At 39.7% G+C, this 24819-nt stretch overlaps 1 protein-coding gene across 1 annotated transcript in view; it reads left to right on the top strand.

Moving 5' to 3' along the window:
* LOC149274855 (MAX gene-associated protein-like) overlaps positions 1 to 24819 on the top strand; it is a 51919-nt gene that overhangs the window by 12619 nt on the left and 14481 nt on the right. Inside the window, exons 9-25 of the mRNA XM_089505181.1 lie at positions 5433 to 5617; positions 6209 to 6355; positions 6654 to 6714; positions 7072 to 7532; positions 9462 to 9714; positions 9833 to 10005; positions 10402 to 10438; positions 11104 to 11406; positions 11909 to 13422; positions 16656 to 16756; positions 17870 to 17918; positions 18974 to 19153; positions 20064 to 20175; positions 20314 to 20517; positions 20997 to 21137; positions 21371 to 21487; positions 22801 to 23759. Of these exons, the coding sequence (XP_089361307.1) occupies positions 5433 to 5617; positions 6209 to 6355; positions 6654 to 6714; positions 7072 to 7532; positions 9462 to 9714; positions 9833 to 10005; positions 10402 to 10438; positions 11104 to 11406; positions 11909 to 13422; positions 16656 to 16756; positions 17870 to 17918; positions 18974 to 19153; positions 20064 to 20175; positions 20314 to 20517; positions 20997 to 21137; positions 21371 to 21487; positions 22801 to 23759 (4997 nt within the window). The remainder of the gene's footprint in view (positions 1 to 5432; positions 5618 to 6208; positions 6356 to 6653; positions 6715 to 7071; positions 7533 to 9461; positions 9715 to 9832; positions 10006 to 10401; positions 10439 to 11103; positions 11407 to 11908; positions 13423 to 16655; positions 16757 to 17869; positions 17919 to 18973; positions 19154 to 20063; positions 20176 to 20313; positions 20518 to 20996; positions 21138 to 21370; positions 21488 to 22800; positions 23760 to 24819) is intronic.

The raw sequence follows: 24819 nt of genomic DNA, 5'->3' as shown, positions 1-24819 counted from the left end.
CATGGGAGATCTAGTGATAAAATAAATTAGGGCTGAAACAACTTATCGATAAAATCGATAATAATCGATAATGAAAATCGTTGTCAACGATTTTCATTATCGATTAATCGAATCGATTTTTATCGATTATAAAAATGATAATCCGACCTCAAACAGAGATCGGATTATAACACTAGAATCCAGATCCCCCACAACGCTGCAGGGGACCTGGATTTCCCTCACTGTCGGCCGGTCTCTCACTTCCGTCTCTCTCCCCCTCCCATACACCCCTCTGACTCTTCCCCCCTCCCATACATAACTCTGCCTCTCTACTCGGCTCTGTTACTGACTTCATAGAAGCCTCAGCGTAAGTGAAGGGCAGTAACGGAGGCTGTCTGTGCGCATCGTTTAGACCCCCACCGGCTGACAGAGGATCATCCTCTCTGTCAGCCGGTGGGGGTCTGCATCGCACAGACAGCCTCCGTTACTCACCTTCACTTACGCTAAGGCTTCTATGAAGCTGCAGTGAAAGTTCCTGTCAGTAACGGAGCCGGGTAGAGAGGCAGAGCGGTGTATGGGAGGGGGGAGGAGTCAAAGGGGTGTATGGGAGCCACCCTCCCATACACCACTCTGGCTCCTCCCCCTCCCATACGGCACTCTGCCTCTCTACCCGGCTCCCTGGTGTCTTGTAAACCTCCGTGGCTGACAGGAGGCAGAGTGGAGTATGGGAGGAGGGAGGAGGCAAAGTGTTATATGGGAGCAGGCAAAGTGATGTATGGGAGGGGGGAGGAGCCAGAGTGATGACTGGGAGGGGGAGGAGCCAGAGTGGTGTATATGAGGGGGGAGGAGCCAGAGTGGTGTATGGGTGAGTTATAGTGGTGTATGGGGGGTATTATGAATTTCAGGGCATATAGGGGGTATTAGGCATATCAGGGGGGCATAAAACATATCTGGGGGTAAAAGGTATATCAGGGGGCTCAGTTGCATATCACTGGCATATAAGAGGTATAAGGCATATATGGGGGCAGAGTGGCAAGCTGGGGGTCAGATGTGCATAACCGGGGGCAGTTTGGTAAATAAAAAAAATTTAAACAAGGCTTTTTTCTCATAGTTTTTATTAAATATGAAAAATAGTTAACATATGAATTAATATTTACTAATAACTTTGTATTAAAACCTAGTTTGAGAAACACTGTGTTTGGGTTCTTGTAGCTTTTATTATGTCAGTAAATGAAGAAGGTGAATAGCGAGAGGCCATTGTGATAAAGAGATGAAAGTGTAAATTGTACGTTTTTTATTACATTATTTTAAATTGAAAAAAAATTTATCCGATTAATCCATTAAAATAATCGTTAGTTGCAGCCCTAAAATAAATATAAAAACGCAGAGATTCCCCACTATATTCGAGGCCTCACTGAAAGAAAAAAAAAAAGAGGAGTAGCAATTGTATTTTCTAAAGATATGGATATTGATATAAAATTAATAGAACTTGATCCGGATGGTAGATACATAATAATGATATTTGAATTGAATAAAAAAATGACATTGGTTAACGTATATGCACCAAAAAGCTCACAGGTCCATTTCCTTATGTCTCTCTTTCAAAAGATAATGAAAATTAAACAGGGATTCTTGATGATTTTAGGAGACTAACTGTATATTAAATCCTGACCTAGATAAAATGACTCAAAGGTAGGACGAACGAAAAAAACGTTATTTCGCAAGCTAAAAGATTTCAAACGTTAATACATAATAATTTTTTATTTGATATTTGGAGAACTATATATCCTATGGAGAGAGACTACACTTGCTTCTCTAAATCTCATAAAGCATATTCAAGGATAGATTTAGCGCTTGGAGATTCAGGCTTGATGTCTAGGGTTTTGAAATAAAAAATACATGAAATTACCTGGTCTGATCATAATCTAGTGACAGTTTCTGTAGAAGATTTAGTTTTTAAGCATCGTCCGGAATGGACATTGAATGATAACTTAATGAAGAAAGATCAAGATATCTCATATATAGAGGAAACCACTAAATTATATTTTAAAGAGAATGAAGTAGAAGAGATATCAGCGGGCAGCTTATGGTGCGCGTATAAAGCAGTAATTAGAGGACACTTCATTAAATTAGAGGCCCAAAGGAAAAAAGCCACGTAAACATCTCTTTCAGAATTATATATTAACCTTCAATTAGTGACAATAGAAAATAAAAAATTACCATCAGCTCACCTGACAGAAAAGATTGGAGAAATAAAAAAACAAGATCAATAATCTTCTGTTAGAGAAAGTAAATAAAACACTGAACGCTTTAAAAATGAATAGGTACTATAAAGGGAACAGAGCGGGCAAATTGCTTACCAATTTATTAAAAAAAAAAAAGGGTAAAAAATCGAATTACCAGATTAGTCCATAAGGATTTTGTTGAACCCTAGAGCAATAGGACAAGCTTTCAATGAGTTTTACAGTGCTTTATATAATAATCCACAGAAATGCTCTGAACTGGGGAAAAAAAATATATTTTAGTACTAAGGTCTTCCCTAAACCAACCAGATAAATGCTCAATGAGCTGAATAAAACTATAACAGTTGATGAAGTTAAAAATAGAATTAAAGCATTAAAATAAAATAAAAATCTCTGGGCCCGGATGGCTTTAATGCTAATTTTTACAAAACATTTATAAATGGAATATCTTATAATTTGTCTACTGTCTTTAACGAGGGTATGAACACAAGGAATATTCCTAGTGAATTATTAAGAGGTAATATAATTCCTATCCTGAAAACAGGGAAGAACCCTTTAGACCTTAAAATTTACACAGGTATTCTGGCCCAAAGATTAAAAAAGGTTCTCCCCTGTTTGATCCATAAAGATCAGGCAGGATTTGTCATCGGTAGATCCTCTGCAAACCATGTGAGAGCCCTCGCAGATCTATTGGAACACTCAAGGCGGAAGGGGGTTCCCCATCTGACTCTGTCATTGGATGCAGAGAAAGCCTTTGACAGAGTCAGTTGGAGATACATGTCAGAAGCCCTACTTTCATTTGGTATTGGTGGGGTATTTCATCGAGCTATTATGGCTCTATATACAACCCCCATGGGTAGAGTGGTTGGACCGGGGATTGAGTCTTCTTGGTTTTTGTTAACTAATGGTTCTCGACAGGGTTGCCCACTTTCCCCCCTTTTATATATTATTTTGTTAGAACCCTTTGCTAGGGAGATTAGGTCTAGTCGGCAAATTAAAGGTTGTGGGGAAGATGAGACTCATAAAATAAAACTATACGCGGACGATATCCTTATAACAATTCAGGACCCAGTAAGATCAACAGAGGGCCTCATGATATTAATTAATCTATATAGTCAATTGTCAAATTATAAATTAAATGTTTCAAAAACTCTTGCTTTACCTCTATTTTTTAAGAATACTCAGCGGACACAGATAGAAAAATTTGGCTTCTCTTGGGCTAAAGACTCAATAGAATACCTAAATCTCGGTGAATCCTGCTGCATTGCTGGAAATTAATTTATTGCCAATTATAAAGGAAATGAACCAATCATTTAAAAATTGGCAAAAACTATACATCTCATGGATGGGAAGGCTAAATGCTGTTAAGATATATTTATTACCAAAATTCATATATATTTTTAGACTAATACCATTCTCTGTCCCGGATGCTTGGTTAGAATTAATACAACAAGCATTTATAAAATTTACTTGGGCCTCAAAAAGACCTAGGTTGAACTCTCAATTACTAGCTAAAAAGTCTCATTAGGGAGGTCTGGGTTTCCCAATCATTAAGGATTATGCCTTGGCTGCGCAACTTACTCACATATTAATGACCTTATTTGATACTGCACAACAAGAATCTTGGTATGATTTAGAACTTATAAATAATACTCCATTCAAAGATCTTCAAACACTTTTCTGGTTGTCCAAAAATAAAAGCATTGAATATGCTAAGATTTGTAATAACTCAATTCTGGTACATCTATTAAAGGTTTGGACCCAGGTAAAGAAGAAAATAGGATTGGAAGATAAAATTATGTCTCTACCATTGATCATAATTGAAAATCTAATTCAAGACATAACCCTGACAACATGGAAATCTGCGGGAATATTAAAGATCTCAGATTTATATGAGGGCCAGATTATTAAAAGTTTCCCGATTTTACAAACACAATATGCTCTATCCCCGGGGGAATGTTTGAATTACTTAAGGATTAAAACCTTCTTAAGTAAAAACATCTGCTTTGACAATAAAAACAGCTCCATCCTTCTTTTCACAAAAATATTAAAATCCAATGATTATAATAAAATGATTACCAAATCCTTGGGCATAATTAATTCATATAAAAAAAGTGCCCTCCCTCCAGCTTTAAAGAAATGGGAAAAATATTTAAATTGTGTAATAGAACCAGAAGATTGGAACTATGCTCTGAAACTTACTATGAAACATGTTCATTGTCTGAACCTTAATGAGTTACAGTTCAAATTGATGAACAGATGGTACAGGGTTCCATCAATATTAGCTAAAATGTACCATAATGCCTTACCTAATTGCTGGAGGTGCGGTGAATCAAAGGGTGACGAATTACATATGTGGTGGAATTGTGCAGTTAATAAGAATTTTTGGAACTTCATATCTTCCCGTTCGCAAAGGATTTTTTAACAAAAATGGACCCTGACTCCAGATCAGGCTTTGTTACATCTAAATCTCCCTAATACAAATAAGAATGATTTGAGATTCCTCCTCCATTTATTAACAGCTATAAAAATGGAAGTGGCAAGGAACTGGAAAAAGGTAGAAGGGATTACTTGGACTAAAGTAAAAGCGCAATTAAATATACCAATGCCAAATGGAGAAGGGAATTGCAACCTATCCAATCTTTCTCAAAGAAAAATATTTCTTTTGGAGCGGCTGGGTAGATCAATTACAAAAGGGTAAACTAGATTAATATTAAAGAGCTAAAAACATAAGTAAGATTCGTGAATTTCAAATTATTAGGAATAATTAACCCTGGTGATGCAGGGACCATAAAAAAGGTACATTGAAAAATAGGTTCGTGATCCAATGGAATTTTAAATCTGTCTTTGTATGTTTTTTCTTTGTGATTTTGTAAAATTCGCTTGTAAGTAATACAATCGAATTTTTTGTGTTTATTTTAAAATTCAAATAAAAACAAATATAACAAATAAAAAAGTGTGAGAGAGAGTAACTGCGCAGAAAGTCTCGTCGCCAGGGCAAGTCAACTCTGAATCTGTGTTTTTGAGAGGTTGTTGGGAGATGTGGCTCCATAATCACTAGAGGTCCATCCTGGCTTTGACGCTATTCCAAAAACCATTTTAAAGGTTACTCATACAGTTTAGTAATTGTATAGCTGCATGTCTTCAGCATCTTTATCTGCAAAGTTTAGTAACTTAATCTGGTCTAATATATGTATATATGTCATACAGATAACGGTGATCCAAAGCTTAAGCCCCCTAAAAGAGTTCCTATTTGGGATAAATCAGACATTGACTGTGATCCAGAGCCATTTTTTACTCGTATAAAGGAAGAGCTTGACGAAAGCAAAATTGAAACACCAAATCCTGAAGAAGAAGCCTTGCCGTTTAACTCAGCTTGTTTAAGCTCCCCAGAGGTAAGTACATTAACGTGCACAACATACAGAAATTAACCAACAATGAACTTGCTCAGTTTCTCAAGTATTTAACCAAACACCCCTGCCGACAAAAAAATACCCCAGCATATAAAATGTTTTCTGTTTTGATGCAATGTATTTTCGATGCAGGAAATACCATTACATAAGTTATGGTGGGTAAAAGGTGATGGAAACCCTTCCACTTAAATTTAAGGGGTAGTAGAAGTAATATTAAACACGCATCTACAGACACCAGACAAGCCAGAAGGCTTGTTTTTCCCTCAGAAATCTCATGGTGCTTTCACAACCACAAGGGATTCTGGGTAGGCACATGCAAATAAGGTTAACAATTATCACCTTTGCCTCTATATCCACTTTATACATGGATCCCGATGCAGGAAAGGAACATTTAGAATATACAATGCTTGGTGACCTTGTCTGCATGTTTTACTGGAATACAAATCATTGATTGTGTATAATGATTTTTATTTTTTGGTATGTTTTAGCAACCATTAGATGTTCAAAATGGGGAGCCTATTCTCACTGCGTTAGTTTTGATCTCTTTAATTCGCATGAAATGTTAATTTTTAGATCCACATGGAAAATATGGATCCAGACTGTTCGGAAACTGACAGTAGGGAATCTTGCGCTAGGGTAAGGATCTATGAACGGAAACCACCGCAGACCCGACCAGACAAGGAGGAGTGTACTTGTGTGGAGTCTGAAGACTCTGAAAAGGTTTGTTTTCGCAATTCACTCTTAATTTACTGTTAAATGCAGGGCTTTTCATGGAATTATTGTGGCACTGATGTTTAATGTACGTTTAAAGACAAATCTACAATTTTAGAGGCTTTTGGAACTTTGCAAGGTACTAATTTAATGACTGAATCAGTTTGTCCTTGCTTGAACAAGGTATGGATTTTGTATTTGATATTCCTTATATATAGGTAATGCCTTCAGTGAATAGTATAATGATTTATATTATTATAATAATTTATCGTAAACATTATATGTACTTTTATATTTTTTTTTATAGGAATATGTCCACAAGCCACCTAAATATAGAAGTAAACAGAAGGAAAAGAAGAAGGATGAAGGTAAAATTAATGGCGTTTGAGGGGTAAAATCCTCTAATGGATGGCGTTAAAATGAATTGGAGTTCTCAGGATATCTGTAAGGTCCAATGTTGTTTAGATATCTGTTGAACAGTCAGTAATATTACAATTTTCATAATGGTGAATGTAACAAAATAGGTGATTTTGAAATGGCAGTTATTCCCCCTCAACTGTTTTGGAGCACTGGTAATCTGACAATTTCTTTCAGAAATATGACAGGTAAACCTATAAAGTCAGGACTGAAACTCACAGGATTTATGTTAATGTTCAGGCGCAACAAATGTTTGAATAGTTAGATGTTATGAAAGGCTAAAAGTTCGCATTTTTCTCCTTTCACAGCAAATAAAAGACCAGAAAATGCTGGTCCCACCAAACTGATTGAAATAATTTCCGACTGCAGCTGGGAACAGGACCGCAGCAAGATTCTCAACATTGTATCGCAGCACATGAACAGCAGAGAGACTCGATCCTTCAAAGTGGGCAGTTTCAAAATCGAGCTGACTTCTGAGAATAAACCTGAAGACGCTGAAGACAAATCAGAAGCCATAGCCCACTCTTCCAGAGTAAAAATCTCAATGGCACCTGATCAGAGAAAAGAGCATTGTTCTGAAAAGCATCCAACACGTAAATGGACAACAGAACGTGTTAAGCTTAGAGAGCAAACGTCTCTAGAGTCCTGTGTTGAAAGAGGTCCGTCACATGGGGCAAAAGGTCTGCCGTTCTATACAAAGATCGTTCCAGCTGGTGAATTGGTTGCTAACTTAAAAGGTTCCAATGTGAATCCTGCGGAGCTCATTCAGGTAATACTCGTCTCTGGAATTCCTTAAGCCTCAGGGAAACTATATTATCGCATAACAGCGAAGTCAGAGCTAAGGCTCTCTAAGCTTCTGGTTCAGTGTGCACTGAAATATCTGGGCATTGGCACACATTTTCTTCAAATAAACACACCTGACCAATTAATAGCAGTGTGATCATTCTAGGTTACATAACTTAAAGGGCCATTCATGTCATTTGTTTGCGTCACCAATTCCAAGGTACTGTAAAAACTTGGCCATCATACATGACATGCATAGTGATAATTTCTGGACTAGGCCTCGCATGGCAGGTCCAAGGGAGTGATTGCCAAGCGCTATGATTACCAAGTGGAAGCGTCTAGGAGAAACATCTCCGCCACAAAGCGGTAGAGCGCACGCTTCTAGGGCTGAAACAACTAATCGATATAATCGATAATGAAAATTGTTGTCAACGATTTTCATTATCGATTAGTCGAATCGATTTTTATCGATTTTATCCTTATATAATCCGACCTCAAACAGAGATCGGATTATAACACTAGAATCCAGATCCCCCGCAACGCTGCAGGGGACCTGGATTCCCCTCACTGTCGGCCGGTCTCTCACTTCCGTCTCTCTCCCATACACCCCTCTGACTCCTCCCCCCTCCCATACACTGCTCTGCCTCTCTCCCGACTCCCAGGTATTTTGTGAGCCTCCGTTGCTGACAGGCACTTTCACTGCAGCTTCATAGAAGCTTCAGCGTAAGTGAAGGTGAGTAACGGAGGCTGTCTGTGCACATCATGCAGACCCCCAGCGGCTGACAGAGAATCGAGGTCTCCTGCAGAGGAGTGTGGGAGGGGGGAGGAGCCAGAGTGGTGTATGGGAGGGGGAGGAGGCAAAGTGGTGTATGCAAGGGGAGGAGGAGGCAAAGTGGAGTATGGGAGGGGGAGAGGAGGCAAAGTGGAGTATGGGAGGGGGGGAGGAGGCAGAGTGGAGTATGGGGGGGAGGAGGCAGAGTGGAGTATGGGGGGGAGGAGGCAGAGTGGAGTATGGTAGGAGGCAGAGTGGAGTATGGGAGGGGGGAGGAGGCAGAGTGGTGTATGGGAGGGGGGAGGAGGCTGAGTGGTGTATGGGGGTATAATGAATTTCAGAGTGGCATATCTGGGGGAGGCAGAGTGTGAATCAGGAAGAATTTCAGGGTGGTGCAGGGCATTTATGGGGAGCGGAGTGGCATATCAGGGTGCACAGTGGCATATAGGGAGGTATAAGGCATAAATGGGGGCGAGTGGCATATTGGAAGTTATAAGGTGTATAGGGGGTATAAGGCATATCGATATTAGGCATATCAGGGGGGCATAAGACATATCTGGGGGTAAAAAAGGTATATCAGGGGGCTTAGTTGGATATCACTGGCATATAAGGAGTATAAGGCATATCGGGGGCACAGTGGCATATCAGGGGCACAGTGAAATCTGGCATATAAGAGGTATAAGGCATATATGGGGCAGAGTGGCAAGCTGGGGGTCAGATGTGCATAACTGGGGGCAGTTTGGTAAATAAAAGAAAATATAAACAAGGCTTTTTTCTCAGCTTTTATTAAATATGAAAAATAGTTAACATATGTCAGTAAAATAAGAAGGTGAATAGCGAGAGGCCATTGCAATAAAGAGATGAAAGTGTAAATTGTACGTTTTTTATTACATTATTTTAAATTAAAAAAAATTGCGTTTTTTTATCCGATTAATCGAAAAAATAATCAGCCAACTAATCGATTATTAAAATAATCGTTAGTTGCAGCCCTACACGCTTCGCTTATTGTTGCCCAGCTACCTAAATAAAAAACTTATTGAAATAATAATATATGTATTTTACTGACTGATATAATAATGGATTGTTAGTTACAGTAATTCTGTGATCTTCGAATTTTAGTTTCTAAGTTTTTCTTATTTTTAGGTAAATGGGAAAAACTATCCTCAAGCCAAACTACTTTTGGGACGGATGGGTGCACTTCATCCAGCGAACCGTTTGGCAGCTTACATTACCCATAGGCTGCAGCCCAGCCTACACAACGTTTTGAAGCTCAATGAACTGAATGCCCAAATACCAACAGACATCACGCTACCGACACTTTGTGACGAGGATGGGAGTTCTAAAGACAGCCCTTCTGCCGCTCAGAATGTGGACAATTCGCCCCATAAGAAGAGTGGTATGTAAAAGTGATTTTATTTGAGATAGGGGGTTTCCTATTTATTCTACTGAACAATATTACACCGGCTAAATGCCGGTACAGTGGACTCTGTTGTAATAGATTTGTTCTTTTGCAGCTACACAACCTTCTCCCAGCAGTGTGTTCACTCAGTTTGTTTTGAATGAAGTTGAAAACCTGAAGCAGAAAAGTCCTTCGGTCATCTCAACTCATCTGTCATCGAAACCGAACACCGCAGCCTCTCAACTATTAGTAGTGACTACGTTGGCCTCTAGCAAACAGACTTCTGTGGTCTGCACCACTCCTTCTCTGAGCATGCCCAGATTATTCAGTCCTCCACATACATCACCTGCCAAAAGCTCAAGCACAGCATTAGCATTGCAAGAGCAAGCCAAAACGCCAGTTCCCACCTTAATAAAGATCATTACGAATAATAAAAGCACTTCACCCTCCAGCTCCACAACAACAAAAACCACGGATTCCACTCGTCCTCTGAGTGTACCGTCAATTATCCCTGCAATTGAGTCTCCCCCTCCTTTACTGGCCATGCCATTGGCGAAGGTGCCTTCAAGTTCAGTGAAGACATCAACCCTTCCCCCTCTTTCTGGTAAAACAATCGGGACGCGATCTGCAGCCTCTTACACAACTTGTGCCAGTTCAATAAAGCTTGGATCTGTTGCTCCCCAGGTGGGGAATGTTCTGCCCACACTGACTTTAAGACCAGGTAAGGCACTAAAGGATCATATGTACTTTTTATATAATAATATCTGTTAGAAACATAGGTAAATGGGCTGAATGGTTCTTCTGCCATTAAATTCTATTTTTCCTGCTGGACCAGGATAGCTTTATGCCTATGCCTTTCATGCTTAAATTCCCTAAAGAGCTGCTAAGCAATCAGCCTGATGGCATAACAGGGCTCTCTCCACCTAATGTATCGGATTGGGTTAGTCTGTCAATTCTCCTCTTGTCCATACCCCTTGAATATATGTATTGTATTAAGCGCTGCGTAAATTCTTGGCGCTATATAAATAAAAGATAATAATAACAGAGCCCAACTGAGTGCAATCCTGAACTCGGGTAAAAACTGCAGACTCTACAAAATAATATTAAATAGGATAATTTGGATTAAAAAAGTGCGATATAATTTCTGTACCACTACTTGCTTCATAACTCTTACACGATACTATATTTTTGTTATTGTAATTACATTTATTTGCGGAAAAAGCTGTACCAGAGTGCTTTTCAACAATTATTTGGCTTTACATGTTAGTCTCATCATAACTAATGTACTTTTATTGCATTATAATAGTATATACATATATATAGATATATTAACCTTATTACTTTACCTTTTTTTTTTTTTTTTTTTTACTTTTATTACAAATTTAGTATCTCAGCTCCCCAGGACTCAGCTTCCAAGACCTATACTTGTGCCACCTGCAATGGAAAAACGAATGGGGCCCCGTCTCCTCCTTATACCTGTACAATCTAGCACCCCTCCTGTTCGTCCAGCACCATGTCCGCCACCATCACCTGGACAAAAGATGATTTTACAGCCCATCAAAAGACCTGGAGGAGCAAATTTATTCAGACACCCGAACGGGCAGATCATTCAGCTTGTTCCTTTACAGCAGTTTCGCGCCACTGGTGTCGTACCCAACAACCAAAACAAAGTTGTTTTACGCAGTCCAGGTACCGCAGACCCGTTTCTGCTCTTTGTTTTATCTATCTTTTTGATTTAAATTTTTATTAACAAAATGCCATACAGTGTACAGGATTGAAATAGCAATGTATTTTATGGTACTGTTTGGCACAGCAAATGTTATAAGATCTGTATTTGACTTTAAAGATTTCAGAACTGTAATATAAAATTAGAAAACCCATATACTGGTGGAATTCAGCGTGCAGTAGCTGATGGGAGTGGTGTTAAGAAATCGGCGTCGGCTTTTGTGTCACGTGACAACGAAAACATTTCCTGCCGTTTTTTCCACTATTAAGTTATTTCAAGTATTATAGTCTTACTCCTTAATGATCTTTCTAATAGTTTCATTTAACTAGAAACATGTTAAAAATAGCAGATTGTGTTGAACAACTTTAACCGGTGCATAAGACTTTTACTGACAAAGTAGGAACATTTTTGTATATCCATCGGTGTTTTTATTCTTACTGGTTGTAACATTGGGCTACTTTTTAGGCTCTGTTGTAGGTATCCGCCTCCCGCTACCCGTGAAAACTGAATCCGTGCCTGTTCCTTCATCTCCTACTGTGGTCATGTCTTCACCTGTCTCCATCTCAACAAGTCCAGTTATTGGTTCTGTTTCAAAAACTAACCCTGGATCATCAGAAGTCACAGCGGCTACTTCAAGCCCTTCCTTTCTTTCTCAGCTAGGGACCCTAAGATTTAGAATTGCTCCTCCTGCAACTAGCAGTGAGCGGCAACAGTCAAACTCAAAAGTCATAACATATAGTTGTGGTGGGGAGCCTGGGAACGCCTCAAAGGGGGTCCCTCTCCAGTCTGGGTCTTTTGCCCTACTACAGATCCCAGCACAAGGTACTGCTTCATCTAGCAAATCAAACAATGACAATAATTCATCTGTGGCCAACATCGGTACCATCAATACAGATAATGTAGCATCCAGTGACTCGGCAGAGGGTCACAAACCAGCAGAAGATAACTCAAATACTGTGGAGTCTACTACATCTGAAACAAAGATGGAAAATTACGTTGTGGGATTTGAAGATCTGCCAAGCTTGAATGTTGTAGAAACTGATACATTGTCTGTTGATCAAGGCAAAGATGATGAAACTGCAAGCGTTGCTGTGGAGCAACCGGATATTGCAAAGTCAAGTCTTGAGATACATAATGGGAAATATGGTTCAGGGGATGAACAGAGTCTTGAGTTGTCTTCCAAAACAAAGGGCCCAGAAGATGCAGCTGAGGCGTTAGAACACATAGATGGACTGTCATTGCAGGAACATGTAGAAACAAATTCACAAATTCATGAGACATCTTCCAAAACAAAGGGTCCAGAAGATGCCCCTGCAGAACCAAAACTTGCAGCTGGACTTCCACTGCAGGAATGTGAGGAAACAAATTCACAAAGTCATGAGACATCTTCCAAAACAAAGAATCTGGACGATGCTCCTGTGGAACCAAAACTCACGGATGAACTGCCATTGCAGGAACGTTTTGAAACAGATTCACAAGGTCATAAGATGTTTTCCAAAACAAAGAGGCCGGAAGATGCTGCTGTGGAACCGAAACTTGCAGATGGACTACCTTTACAGGAACATGTAGAAACAAAGTCACAGAGACTTGAGGTGTCTTCCAAAACAAAGGGTCCAGAAGACGTCGATATTAAACGTAAACGCACAGATGGTTTTCCGTTGCAGGAATATGTAGGGACAAATTCACCAGAGTCCACATGTGGCCCAAATGTAACACAAATTCTACCATGTACAGAGACACAGGAGCAAGATGCCAATTCTGAACCTTCAGAGGTTGCTGCTAATGTAGGACCACAAGCTCCAAGTATTTCCAGTACCCCACCTGAAGACTCCTCTACGATTCCATATGTGAAAAAATACACTGATAATAATTCTCAGAAAGAGCCCATCGTTGACAATAAAGAAACTGATAGTGACAGTTGGAAGGACCTTCAACTTACAGACTTCATCAAGAACGATTCACATAGTGAAGCAGATGCCGTGAGTTTTTTGGGGGTTTTTTTCCCCGTAAATATTCAAGTGTTTTGGAAGACTGTTATCACTGGGTGGATTCTTAACCCTTTAACGTCCATTGCCGGGTCAGGCACGTCATGCAAAACGGTCACTTAACGACCTATGACGTGCCTGACACGTCATGAGACTTAAACAAGCTTAGAAAGTGATCAACGATCACTTTCTAAGCTTAAACGGTGTTGCTGTAATGCCTCGATGTCGAGGCATTCAGCAACACCGAGATCGGCATGATGGGCCATGTCTGGCCCCTCCCCAGGGCGTCAACATCCGCCATACGGACGCCCGTTTTAAAAGCGTTTAGGAGGCGATCAACGATCACCTCCTGAACTTCAATGGTGTCGCTGGAATGCCTCGATCAGGAGGCATCCAGCGACACCAAATACTTACCCCAGGGCGGGCTGTGACCGCTCCGGAGAGCGGTCACAGCCGCAGCTGCACGCAGTCTTCGCCATCCGCAAGATGGCGGCGGCCCGGGAAAAAAAATTATAAAGTTGTAAAAGTTCGCTAGAGGGTCTCCAGATGTGAATCCTATGTGATTAGTAAAATATTTAAAAAAAAGAAAAAGCTTAAAAAAAACATGGTAACATTTAAAAATTATTATGCATCAGAGGAACTATCCAGTTCCAGCAAAATGTAAAATAAAAAAATAAAGTTTATTATTATGAGCAAGTGCTAAAATTAGCGCTGTATCTTCCCAAAAATCCTGACATGGAAAAATTTAAATAAAAGCATTTCAAATACCCAAGGGGTGTCTAATTTAAAAAAATATATGTTTTATGAGGTAAATTGTAGTGGCCAGGCTCAAAGATAGGGCATAGGCACAGACTGACCAAAATAGGGGGGGGGGAGCGCACTTCCCAAATGTGGCCTTTTAACCCCAAACAGCAGTCAAACCCATGCATGGGTGGTATCACTGTACTCGAGAGATGTTGTTGAACACATATTAGGGTGTTGTTTGATAGCGACATATACCTGGAGCTATAAATGTATACCCAAAGTACAATTTGTGTAAAAAAAAAAATACTAACAGTGTGGCAAAGGCTGGTGGTAGAAAGGGTTAAAATACTAGCATTTGAAATACCTTGGGGTGTCTAGTTTTCAAAAATATATGGTTTGATGGGGTAAATTGAATTAGCCGGCTTCAAAGATGGTCCTATTAGGACAGGGCTCCACAAATCCCAGGTCGCCATGGCGACTCAGAATTTTGTCCTGGCGCCTAGGTGTTTGTCAGCCTGTGATCACTCCCACGGAGTGATTCTGTAGGCTGAAACCACAGGCAGCTTCAGGAAAGGGGGTTCAGTGTTGATTGGGTCCCCACACAAGTGTGGGGACCTGACACAACACCCCCCTGCTGCCTGATCGCTCCATGAGAGCGACAGTGCAGCGTTAACCCCTTCAATGCTGCGGTCGCGGCATTTTAGGGGTTAATTCCCGTTTTGTACGGGGCTCTGCTGCTGGTGGTCTGCCTGGAAGCAGGCAGGCCAGCAATAGCAAAAACGAGCCCCCACAAGCCCTGTGATGACTCCTGGAGGCATGGAAGCCTACAGCAGTCATCAGAGATTCCCCCCTGCAATGGCTGGTCTATAGACCAGCAATTGCGTCCCAGCTGCCAGAGGCAGCTTCAGAGACAGGGGGAGAGGGTTCTTTGGTCTCCACATGAGTGTGGAGACCAGCCCCAACACCCCCCCTGCTGCCTGATTGCTCCCTGAGAGCGACAGGGAATAACCCCTTCAATTCCACAATTGTGTATAACACATTCGTGGCATTGCAGGGGTTAACATTTGTCCCCACAAGCTTGTGGGTACTAAATATCAGTCAATGCTGTGCTCCAATGGAACATCAGCATTGAAAGCGTTAAAGAATTAAAAAAAAATAATAATAACTGTGAGTTTAGTAAGTGGGCTGATGATGATCAGATCACTCCTGACCAACTGTTAGTTTAAAAAAAAATCCTGGCTCCTAACTTTTTTAGCTGGCGCCTAGATTCACAACAAATTTGTCAAGCCCTGTATTAGGACATGGGGGCAGAATGACCAGATGTAAAAGTTCCAAGTTAAAAAATGTGCACTTCCTAAATGTGGCGTTTTACCTCCCAAACAACCCGACAAACCCATGCATGGGGGCTATGACTGTGCTCGGGAGATGTTGCTGAACACATGTTGGGATGTTGTTTGAAAGTGATGTATAGCAGGAGCTGTAAATCTATACCTGAAGAGCAATTTTAGCGATAAAAAACACAAAATAAATTACTACCACAAAGTTTGACAAAGACTGGTGGTAGAATTAGTGCATGGAAAGAGTTAAAATTCTAGCATTTGAAATACCTTGGGGTGTCTAGTTTTCAAAAATATATGATTTGATAGGGTAAATTGCATTGGCCAGCTTCAAAGATACCCGAAATGGCACATGGGGGGAAGAATTACCAGATTTGGAAAAAATGGTTTTGAAATAGAAAAACGCTACTTGTACTTAATGCTCCATAACGTGCAGAAAAAAGCAAAAAAACATAAAAACATTGGGTATTTCTAAACTCAGGACAAATAGAATATATTTAGTAGGTTTTTTCATTAGCTTTTTTGGGTGAGTAAAAGATTTTTGGGGTAAAAGTCAGAAAATGTGGGGTTTTTTTTTACATTTTTCATCATTTTATTATTTTGTTTATGGGAAATTAGATAATATGATTAAAACAATGGTATCTGAAGAAAGCCTTTCTTGTCCTGAAAAAAACAACATATAATTTGTGTGGGTTCACTAAATGAGTGAGGAGAACGAACACCGCAAAAATGTTAAAACAGCCTCGGTCCCAATGGTACAAAAGGTAAAACACAGCCTGGTTCTTAAGGGGTTAAAAAGGTGACCTGCTTTTATAACACGTATCATATCAGATTCTGAAATGTTTGCACCATAACCTGTATAACATATTTGTTACCTAAATCTCCATCCAAATATTTTTTTTTATTATTATTATTATTTTACATATAGTTACATTTTTGTTCTTTGTTGCTTGTCAGTTACTGATCAGTGATATAATCATCGTGTACATGATCAAAAGCATACAATAAGATACGTAACATAATAAGACTTGTCTCTGAATATTTTTAGATCATCATAGACTCCAAATCCAAAGTTTTTATTAAACGTACAATTTTGGGGTCTTGACTTTTCAACACAGTTTAACATTATTTTTCCTTTTCATCCAGAGTGATGTAGAGGAAGCTGTAGATATTGAAACGGTGGAAGAGCTCTCAGAGAAGATTAATATAGCTCGTCTTAAAGCGTCTGCGTGTTCCTCAAAGGACAAGTAAGAATATGTTTTACGCGTGCTTCTATTTGCACTTTAATGCACTCCTTAGCTGTTTTTTGCGCAGCCAGTTAAACACATCTAGACTTTGGAAAATTAAAATCAGCTGCGCTGTGAATCTGTGATTAGGATTTTAAATCTAGAATAAGAACAGAAATTGCTGATTTGTGCGCTTAGTGACCTTCCCCCAGAAAGGATAGTAACCTTATATGTATATGAATGGTGTAATCAATCGTGCTTTTACCGTATTGGCTCGAATATAGGCCGCACTTTTTTCCCCCACTTTAAGTCTTTAAAGTGGGGGTGCGGCCTATATTCGGGGTCTAGCGGGCAGGGTTAGGATACAGATCCCCTGCAGCGGTGCAGGGGACCTGCATCCTACTCCCCGATACGCTTGGACAGTCTCCCCTGCCAGCACTTTCCACGGGGGGGGGGGGGGGGCGGCTGTCTAAGCGCATCGTGCGGATGGTCACCGGCTGCGGAGGTTGTTTACCCGCATCGCCGCAGCCGGTGACTGTCCGACGCGATGCGTTTTACCTCTGCCCCCAAGACTTACCAGAGGAGACTCCCAGGTGTCTTGCGGGGCCGGCGGGGGACATCTACGCAATACGCGTATACAACTTCCGGTGCCGGCACATCAGCTGAGTGCCGGCACCGGAAGTTGTGTACGCGTATTGCGTAGATGTCCTCCGCTGGCCCCGCAAGACACCCGGGAGTCTCCTCTGGTAAGTCGGGGGGGGGCAGAGTGGCAGCATATCTCGGGGTGGGAGGAGGAGGACAGTGGCAGCATATCTCGAGGGGGGAGGAGGACAGTGGCAGCATATCTCGGGGGGGAGGACAGTGGCAGCATATCTCAGGGGGGGGGGAGAGACAGAGTGGCAGCATATCTCGGGGGGGGGAGACAGAGTGGCACCAAACTTTTAGGGTGCGGCCTATATACGGGGGCGGCCTATATCCGAGCCAATACGCTATATAATGTACTCGCATATGGAAGAAAATGTTACGTGACGCAAAACCGGTGGTCACAAGCATTTCTAGTTACGCTCCCCTGTTCTGGACCCAGCAAATTAAATTGCCAGAATTAACTTTGTATATATTTTTCCTTTCTTGTAGGTGCGGTGCACATGATGACTTTTCAAAAGGACGTAGGAAATGTTTTAAGGTAACGTCAGATGCTTTTATTATTAAAATAGAACAGTTAGGACTGCACACCAAATAGAAAAAAAATAGTAAAATATGATAGGGTGCAATACCTGAACAAAATCGCAAGCATATGAAGTTTAAAACATGCACACCAAAGAAAAGACAAACTATGCTCAAATTATGTTTACTTGAATATGGCAAAGATAATTGAAAAATCATGACAAACACAAAGAGCATACCAAAAATGAGAAGAGCAAAAATGTGCTAATACGGGATAAGATGTGACCCCCTGTGTGAAATCCACACTTTTGTCAAAATGCCTTTGCCAAGGGTATGATCTTCCATTATTAAGATGGATATTTTTGTATATGCATGTAATTGACATGAATTGCATTGACAAATTAACTTGTTACAAAATATGCATGTATAGTACATAGAATATCCAAAGCGGATAAACATTTTATGTGATTTAGCACGTGCTCTGTAGACAGTGATAGGTTTCTTAGCTAATATAGTGGGATATTTATGGTGTGTGGTCTAATTAATTCTTAAAATTAAGGTACTTTATAGTTTTCATATCTCACCATGGGCTAGAGATTAGCCAATCTAATCCTTTAATATAGGCCGCAGAATAATCTTTAGCAGTAGTATAGAATCCACAGTGTCAGATTTTTCTGTATAGATGAACTAATTCATAGTCTTCCCAGAGGGACTCACCCTAGATAAACATTGACGTTTCTTCATTTTGCCGCTCTCGAACTGTGCATTTATGTCTATAGAAAAACACATTTAGTAACAGAAAAAAAAATTACACCAGTGCAATATTAGATCTTGGGGCTTTTCTTATAGGAATATGTTAATGATAAAAATTCAAGAATACAGGAGCAGACACAGAAACAAAACCATGCATTTGCAATTTTATTAGTATGTACAGAAATATTAAAAAAAACCTTTTAAAACCCTGTTAAAAGTTTTTTTATTTATTTATTTATTTTAAAACAATAAAAAAGTCTAAAATGAACCATATCCACCTAAACAAGTGCAGCAAGCAATGAAAATACCATTTGTTTTCAGAAAGGAAATCCTTCCTTCATGAGAGAATATGATGAGGATGCAACTTCGTATTATCGTCGAACCCACACGGCTAACGAGCGGAGAAGAAGAAATGAGATGAGGGACCTTTTTGAAGAACTAAAAAATTCCCTTGGACTTCACAACCTCCCAAAAGTTTCCAAGAGCTATATCCTTAAACAAGTCGGTGTTTAAATGTACTTGAACTTGCCATGCATTTTTTTCTGCCAAATATTATAATCTGGTTAAATAAATAAACTACTAGATGCTTAATACATGCAAATAACCAAAAACAGTGATTTGTGCACCGCCAGTAGTCACAATAATGAAAATATATTAACATTAAAAATATATGAAGGTTTAGTAGTCAAACTATAATCGTTTGGATAAGCATTTAAAGAAAGAAATACATTTTTTAGCTGTTTTCCACATTTACTGGAGAACTATAATTGGGGGGAAAAAGAGGAAGATTACCTTATTGACTTTTAAGATGTCAATTATCATAAAAAGGCACCCATTTCTGGTACTGTTTTGCATTTTTGCACTATGTATTTTTCTTTTTCTCTCTATCATGCTTACCTAAATGATTGCTACACCTTCATATATTTTTGAGGTTAATAATATTTCATTTATTTGTGGGGATACTCATTGAGCACACGAATCCCTGTTGTTGGTTATTATAATTTGGTTGTATTGTTTCTATGATGTTAAGCAGCTCTTCTATATATACAGAAGTATTCCAGGCATTGGCACCCAATGCCCTTTCCATCTCATGCTTGTTTTTTTTGAACTAGGAGCTCATGCTACTTAGGATCCTTCAACAGCCAATGAGTTTATACAATCATTATTTTATCAAACAAAAATGCCAGGGCTGTAATTCATTTTATGTGTCTATTGATTGTTGAAATCCAAACATAATGGATTGTCAAAGCATTTCCGTGTTTCCATCAGGACTTCAACCCTTTCTTCTCAGTGATGCAGCATCATTTTTACTGTGACTCGCATAGACTCTGGCAACCTGTGACTGCATTTAGAAAAGGTTGACCTTGGTTAACTTGGTTAAGGTTAAACTTCCCTCTCCTGAACTGTTTAGGCCATCGAGGAAATTGAGGGCTTAACAGACCAAGCAGACACATTAATACGGAAGAAGACTCTGCTTTCCCAGAGACAGAATCAGTTGATCAAAAGGGTGTCAAATCTTTCAGGTATGATGATTTTGTACAAAAGTGACACTTGTCCACATTCATTTTTTGTCTGTATCTATGGGTCATGGGGAAGAGCAGATTAAAAAGATGCAATAACATGAAAATTCAATAACACAAAGTTCCTCTCGTGTCTTAAAGGAAGACCAAAGGAGGTTGTCCTGAAAAAGCTGGAGTATATTTATGCTAAACAGAAAGCCTTAGAGGTGGAAAGGAAGAAGCAACACTTGGAGGAGGACGTTGCTCTGCGTGAAGCCTCTTTGATGTGCAACCCAAGCCTCTTACCAAACCCTAAACGGAAGCACATGCCTATTGCTCCAAAGCCAGAAACCTCCCCAGCGGAATGTAAGTGAGCGGGAACCACCCAAATTGGATTGTCCCAGTTTGAAAATATAATTTTGACCTTGCCATAATAAAACCAAAATGATGCCCAAAACTTATTTAAATTGCCTTGTTAGCACCACACTATCTGAGCTATATCTGTGTAGCTGTCTATCTTGTCTATTTCACTAATAATCACACAATTATGTTCACCAAAAAGTAGAAATATGAGATACTAGATTTAACTTGGGCATTCTCGGCACAATTAAATCTTTAATGTATATGCAGTAGACATCCCGTGGTTCCTGCCCTAGATAGATTACAGAAGAATAGTGGTCTTACATTCTTCTTATATTTTGCATATTGACGACTCCCTTTTGGTGGAATATAAACTGGTGAAGGCTCTGTACCAAACTCCCCCCTCCCCCCAAATATTTTTCCTTTACTTCCACTTGTTTTTGTCTTTCTATATTAAAAATATAATTCTTACTACGGCATTGTAGCTGATCAGCCTAGTATATCCATAAGGACTACAAACTTGCTGGTGTCACCAGAAGGGCAGCTGTTTTCTCTGAAGGATCCCATTATTGCAAGTCCAGTGGCTTCAGAAATGAACCCAATAGTCCCTGCTAAAGCTCAGCCAGGTAAATTAGTGCTCTGCTTATTTATACCAAATAGGATTCAATTATGAGTTATACAGGTCCACTGAACCCATCTTTCTGGAGAAATTCACTGGCATTGGACTCCCAATGTGTAATTGAATTTGTTAAAATGTTTCAAACAACTGCAAATTTGGTTTGCCAACTAAACCCGATGGGTTATTTCTTGAATGAAAAGTTTTTCTTTTTAGATATTAGGTGCTATCTTTTTCTCTTAGGTATGGCTCCTGTTCTGATTCGGTTTCCAGGAACAATTCAAGTCAAAAGTCTCATTGGAAATACACCATCTTCTTTACCTGGCAATGCTTTGGCAGAACCATCAAGTCAAGACGCAGGTATGTCTGCGGTTAGCTATGTTGTTTCCTCTACGCAACCCAGCCTGCATGTTACCCCCATCGCAGACCTGTTTGTTTATGCTGTATAGCTGTGTTGTAAGTTTACACAATGCTGAATGTAGTTCGCTATTAGAGATATTCCATCCTACTGCATTAATTGTACATTGTGAAGGGCCAACTCGCCTTAATGGATAAAAAACCTGATACTGAATAATTAACTCACCATATCTACCACAAAATAGGTGATGTTTTAAGCTCTTTTTAATTGTGTAAAAAAAAAAAAAAAATTACCTATAAATCTAAACTTCCTACTTCCCAGCATAATGTATTTTATTAACTTTACCTAACAACCACCCCAATTTCGGCCAATATTGTAAAAACTGCATTTCACTTCCTTATCTGCAAACATGGCAGACCTTGTTCAGAAGAGACATCTTGAATCAAGTATTTTTTAAGCAGTATTGGGGGGAAAAATAAATATTCTAAATATTATATATAATGTTTAATGGGTTGATGCTGTTTCTTTGAAGCATTTATGTATTTTTATTTAATTTGTTTTGTGATATTTTGCTACTTTACCTGCTCAAACACCGCACAGAGTCTAAAAACATCATTTAGAAACACCATACAACAACAGGCATTTATATAACAATTTTTCTCCCAGTGGGACTCAAAGCGCTTCATATATTAACTTAATGCAGTTGCATAATTGGACATTAATTGAAAGTGAATTAGCTGAATGCTTGGGAGAAAAGATGAGTTTTAAGTCTTATTTTTTAAAAGTCACTAAAGATGGGGTTTCCCTGGCTGAATGTGGCAGAGAGTTCCGGGGCGTAGGACAGAGTTGTGTAGATTGAAGGGGACGAGTTGGGATGTAGCGTGATAACTTTCAGGTAACAGGGGCCCTGGTTCTTCAGGGCTTTAAATGTCAGCAAGCCCACCTTTAGAATAAATTCCCCATTTAATAGGAAGCCAATTGCAGAGAGTGGAGAATAGGTGTGATATGGCATGAGCCAGGCTGATTTCTTAATGGCTACCCTGCCGCCATTGGTCAACACAGCCAACTGAGAGGATGTTGGGTCCCATGGGCAGCCCACGGCCATAGGGGGATGTATCAGGAGTATGTGCAAGCACAGCCCATTACATATGCGCACACTTACAGTGACCAGACAATCCTTCCTGGCTTACAGAGAGAATTTTAAAGAAACCCTTGCCCATCTTTTCATAAATATCATCTTTCAATGACAAGCAAACGTGCTGTGCGGAATGATTCTAATTGAACAATAGGTACATAACATTTTATTTTATTGCAGATAAGGATGATTTGTCCATGATGCCAAAGATTGTGAATGTCACATCGTTGGCTACTGAGGTTTCGATGGACTTTGATGGAGAAATCGAAAAGCACCCAATTTTGGCTGATGAAAGCCGTAAGACTGGTCTTCAGGGTATCAAAGCCGATGAGCCAGTGAGTCGCTTAGAACTAGAAGCCCCAACCTCTCCATCAGGTTTACCTCTTCCGGGTAGCTCATCCGTGAATGTTCCAGAACTGCCCGGTTCTACACGAGACATCCCTGGGCCCAGTTTTGTGAAAGATTTCTCAGTTAATGACTTAAGAGATGAAGAATATGAAAATGCTGCTGAAAGTGAGCAGGATCCTTCCCTTTCCAATGTGTCCAAAGGTAACAGAGAAGATAGTCTTGATTTGGAATTAAAGAAAATGTCCTCAGTTATAGAAGGTACAGGGCTGGTTCCAAGTGAGTTAATAGATGTAATTGGAGACCACGAAGACTCAGATGAAACTCTTACATCGCTTCTCAACGAGATAGCTTTCCTCAATCAATCACTGAACAATGACACTGACGAGCTGGACTCTGGTCCTGATCTGTCTGGTTCTGACACCGGATCACGGGGCAATGCTAGCAAGCTTTTAGATAGTGATTCCTCTCCATTTTCTTTTGGCATGGAGCCATCGGAAGTGAAAGAGAAGGTCTCGCTCAGCCCCCTCTTCCTGCATTTGGAGAACAGCGAGTTACAAGAAACTGACAAAGAAAGCAAAGTCTCAGGGGTTGTAGAATTCTCCAATGAGTCTAAGACGAAAACATTGCCTGCAGCAGATAAGGTATTTGGTCTACAGGAGGATAGTCCTAATCCATCATCCCAGGAAACAATGACAAGACCGGAATCCTCTGGAACAGAAGCATGGTGGAGACCTATGCCGAAATTAGCACCACTTGGATTAAAATCATCTACCTTGTCTGCTGACCAGAAAGTTCTGACAAGCAAAGCAATGCCATCTCTGTCACCCGTGTTAAGATTACAGTCACCAAAAACAGAACTGGCTCCTGCTGCAGTTACTTTATCGTCTAAGACCGAGAACTAATTATTCTTCAGGCAATGGAACATTTTATATACAGCCCCATCTATGACATCTTCTGACATCTGTATAGACATTATACGTATAAACCCTCCCTATATCCAGCTAAAACTTGAATAATGTCAAAACATTTCTTGCTGAAGTGCAGCAAATAATTTAGATTTTTGGTGGTGCAAACCATTACTTTTTTCATTTTAGAAGCAATCATTATCTTTATTACATGGATTACTACAATATAAATCTATTCTGTTAGAAAGCACTCCGCACTCATCATGGTTATTTCTTTAAACAGATTGCCTTTCTGTTTTTTGTTTTTTTTTTGTTGTTGTTTCCATTAATCTTTTTTTTTTGTTTTTGTAATAAGCTGAGAAGATAATATGGCTTCCCTTCCATATTCTCAAGACTACACTGCACATGTTTACAGTGGTTAACCCGCAGGTGCCTATGCCTTAAATCTTAATTAACCTTCTGTCTCCCATTTGGACATCAAGAATTGCCTATCAGTGTGCTCCTTTCATCCACTCATGGACCGTGTTAATGTGATCTGAAGAAGAAGACGACTCCCATATCAATTTATTTTTGGTGGGATTTTGTACATTTGTAAAATAATTTGTACTCGACAGTGATGCTCGGTTATGATGCCATTCATTGTGTAAAATATGTATTTATATTTTCGAGATGATTTTGTACCATACATTTGTTTTGTAATTGCTTGTAGAAACTGATCTATTTCCCGAACAGTTGTAAATTGTTTTCCTTTACAGATTGTAAATATGAAATATATGATTTATTGTATTCTGGTTTATTTCCTCCCTGGATTTTAATAGAGAGTCCTTGCTAAAGGTGTTAACGGTAAAACCTCACTTGCCCTATAAACACAGATGCCAAAGACAAATCTTACACTGTCTGGTCCCCTTACTCCACAATCATATTAGAAATGGTGTTTTTACCCTGA

This window comes from Sceloporus occidentalis, unplaced genomic scaffold, assembly GCF_023333645.1.
Source record: "Sceloporus occidentalis isolate IW3139 unplaced genomic scaffold, rSceOcc1.0.p SCAF_316, whole genome shotgun sequence".
Lineage (NCBI taxonomy): Eukaryota > Metazoa > Chordata > Lepidosauria > Squamata > Phrynosomatidae > Sceloporus > Sceloporus occidentalis.
Note: the sequence above shows the minus strand (reverse complement) of the source record. Positions and strands in the feature narration are given on the sequence as shown.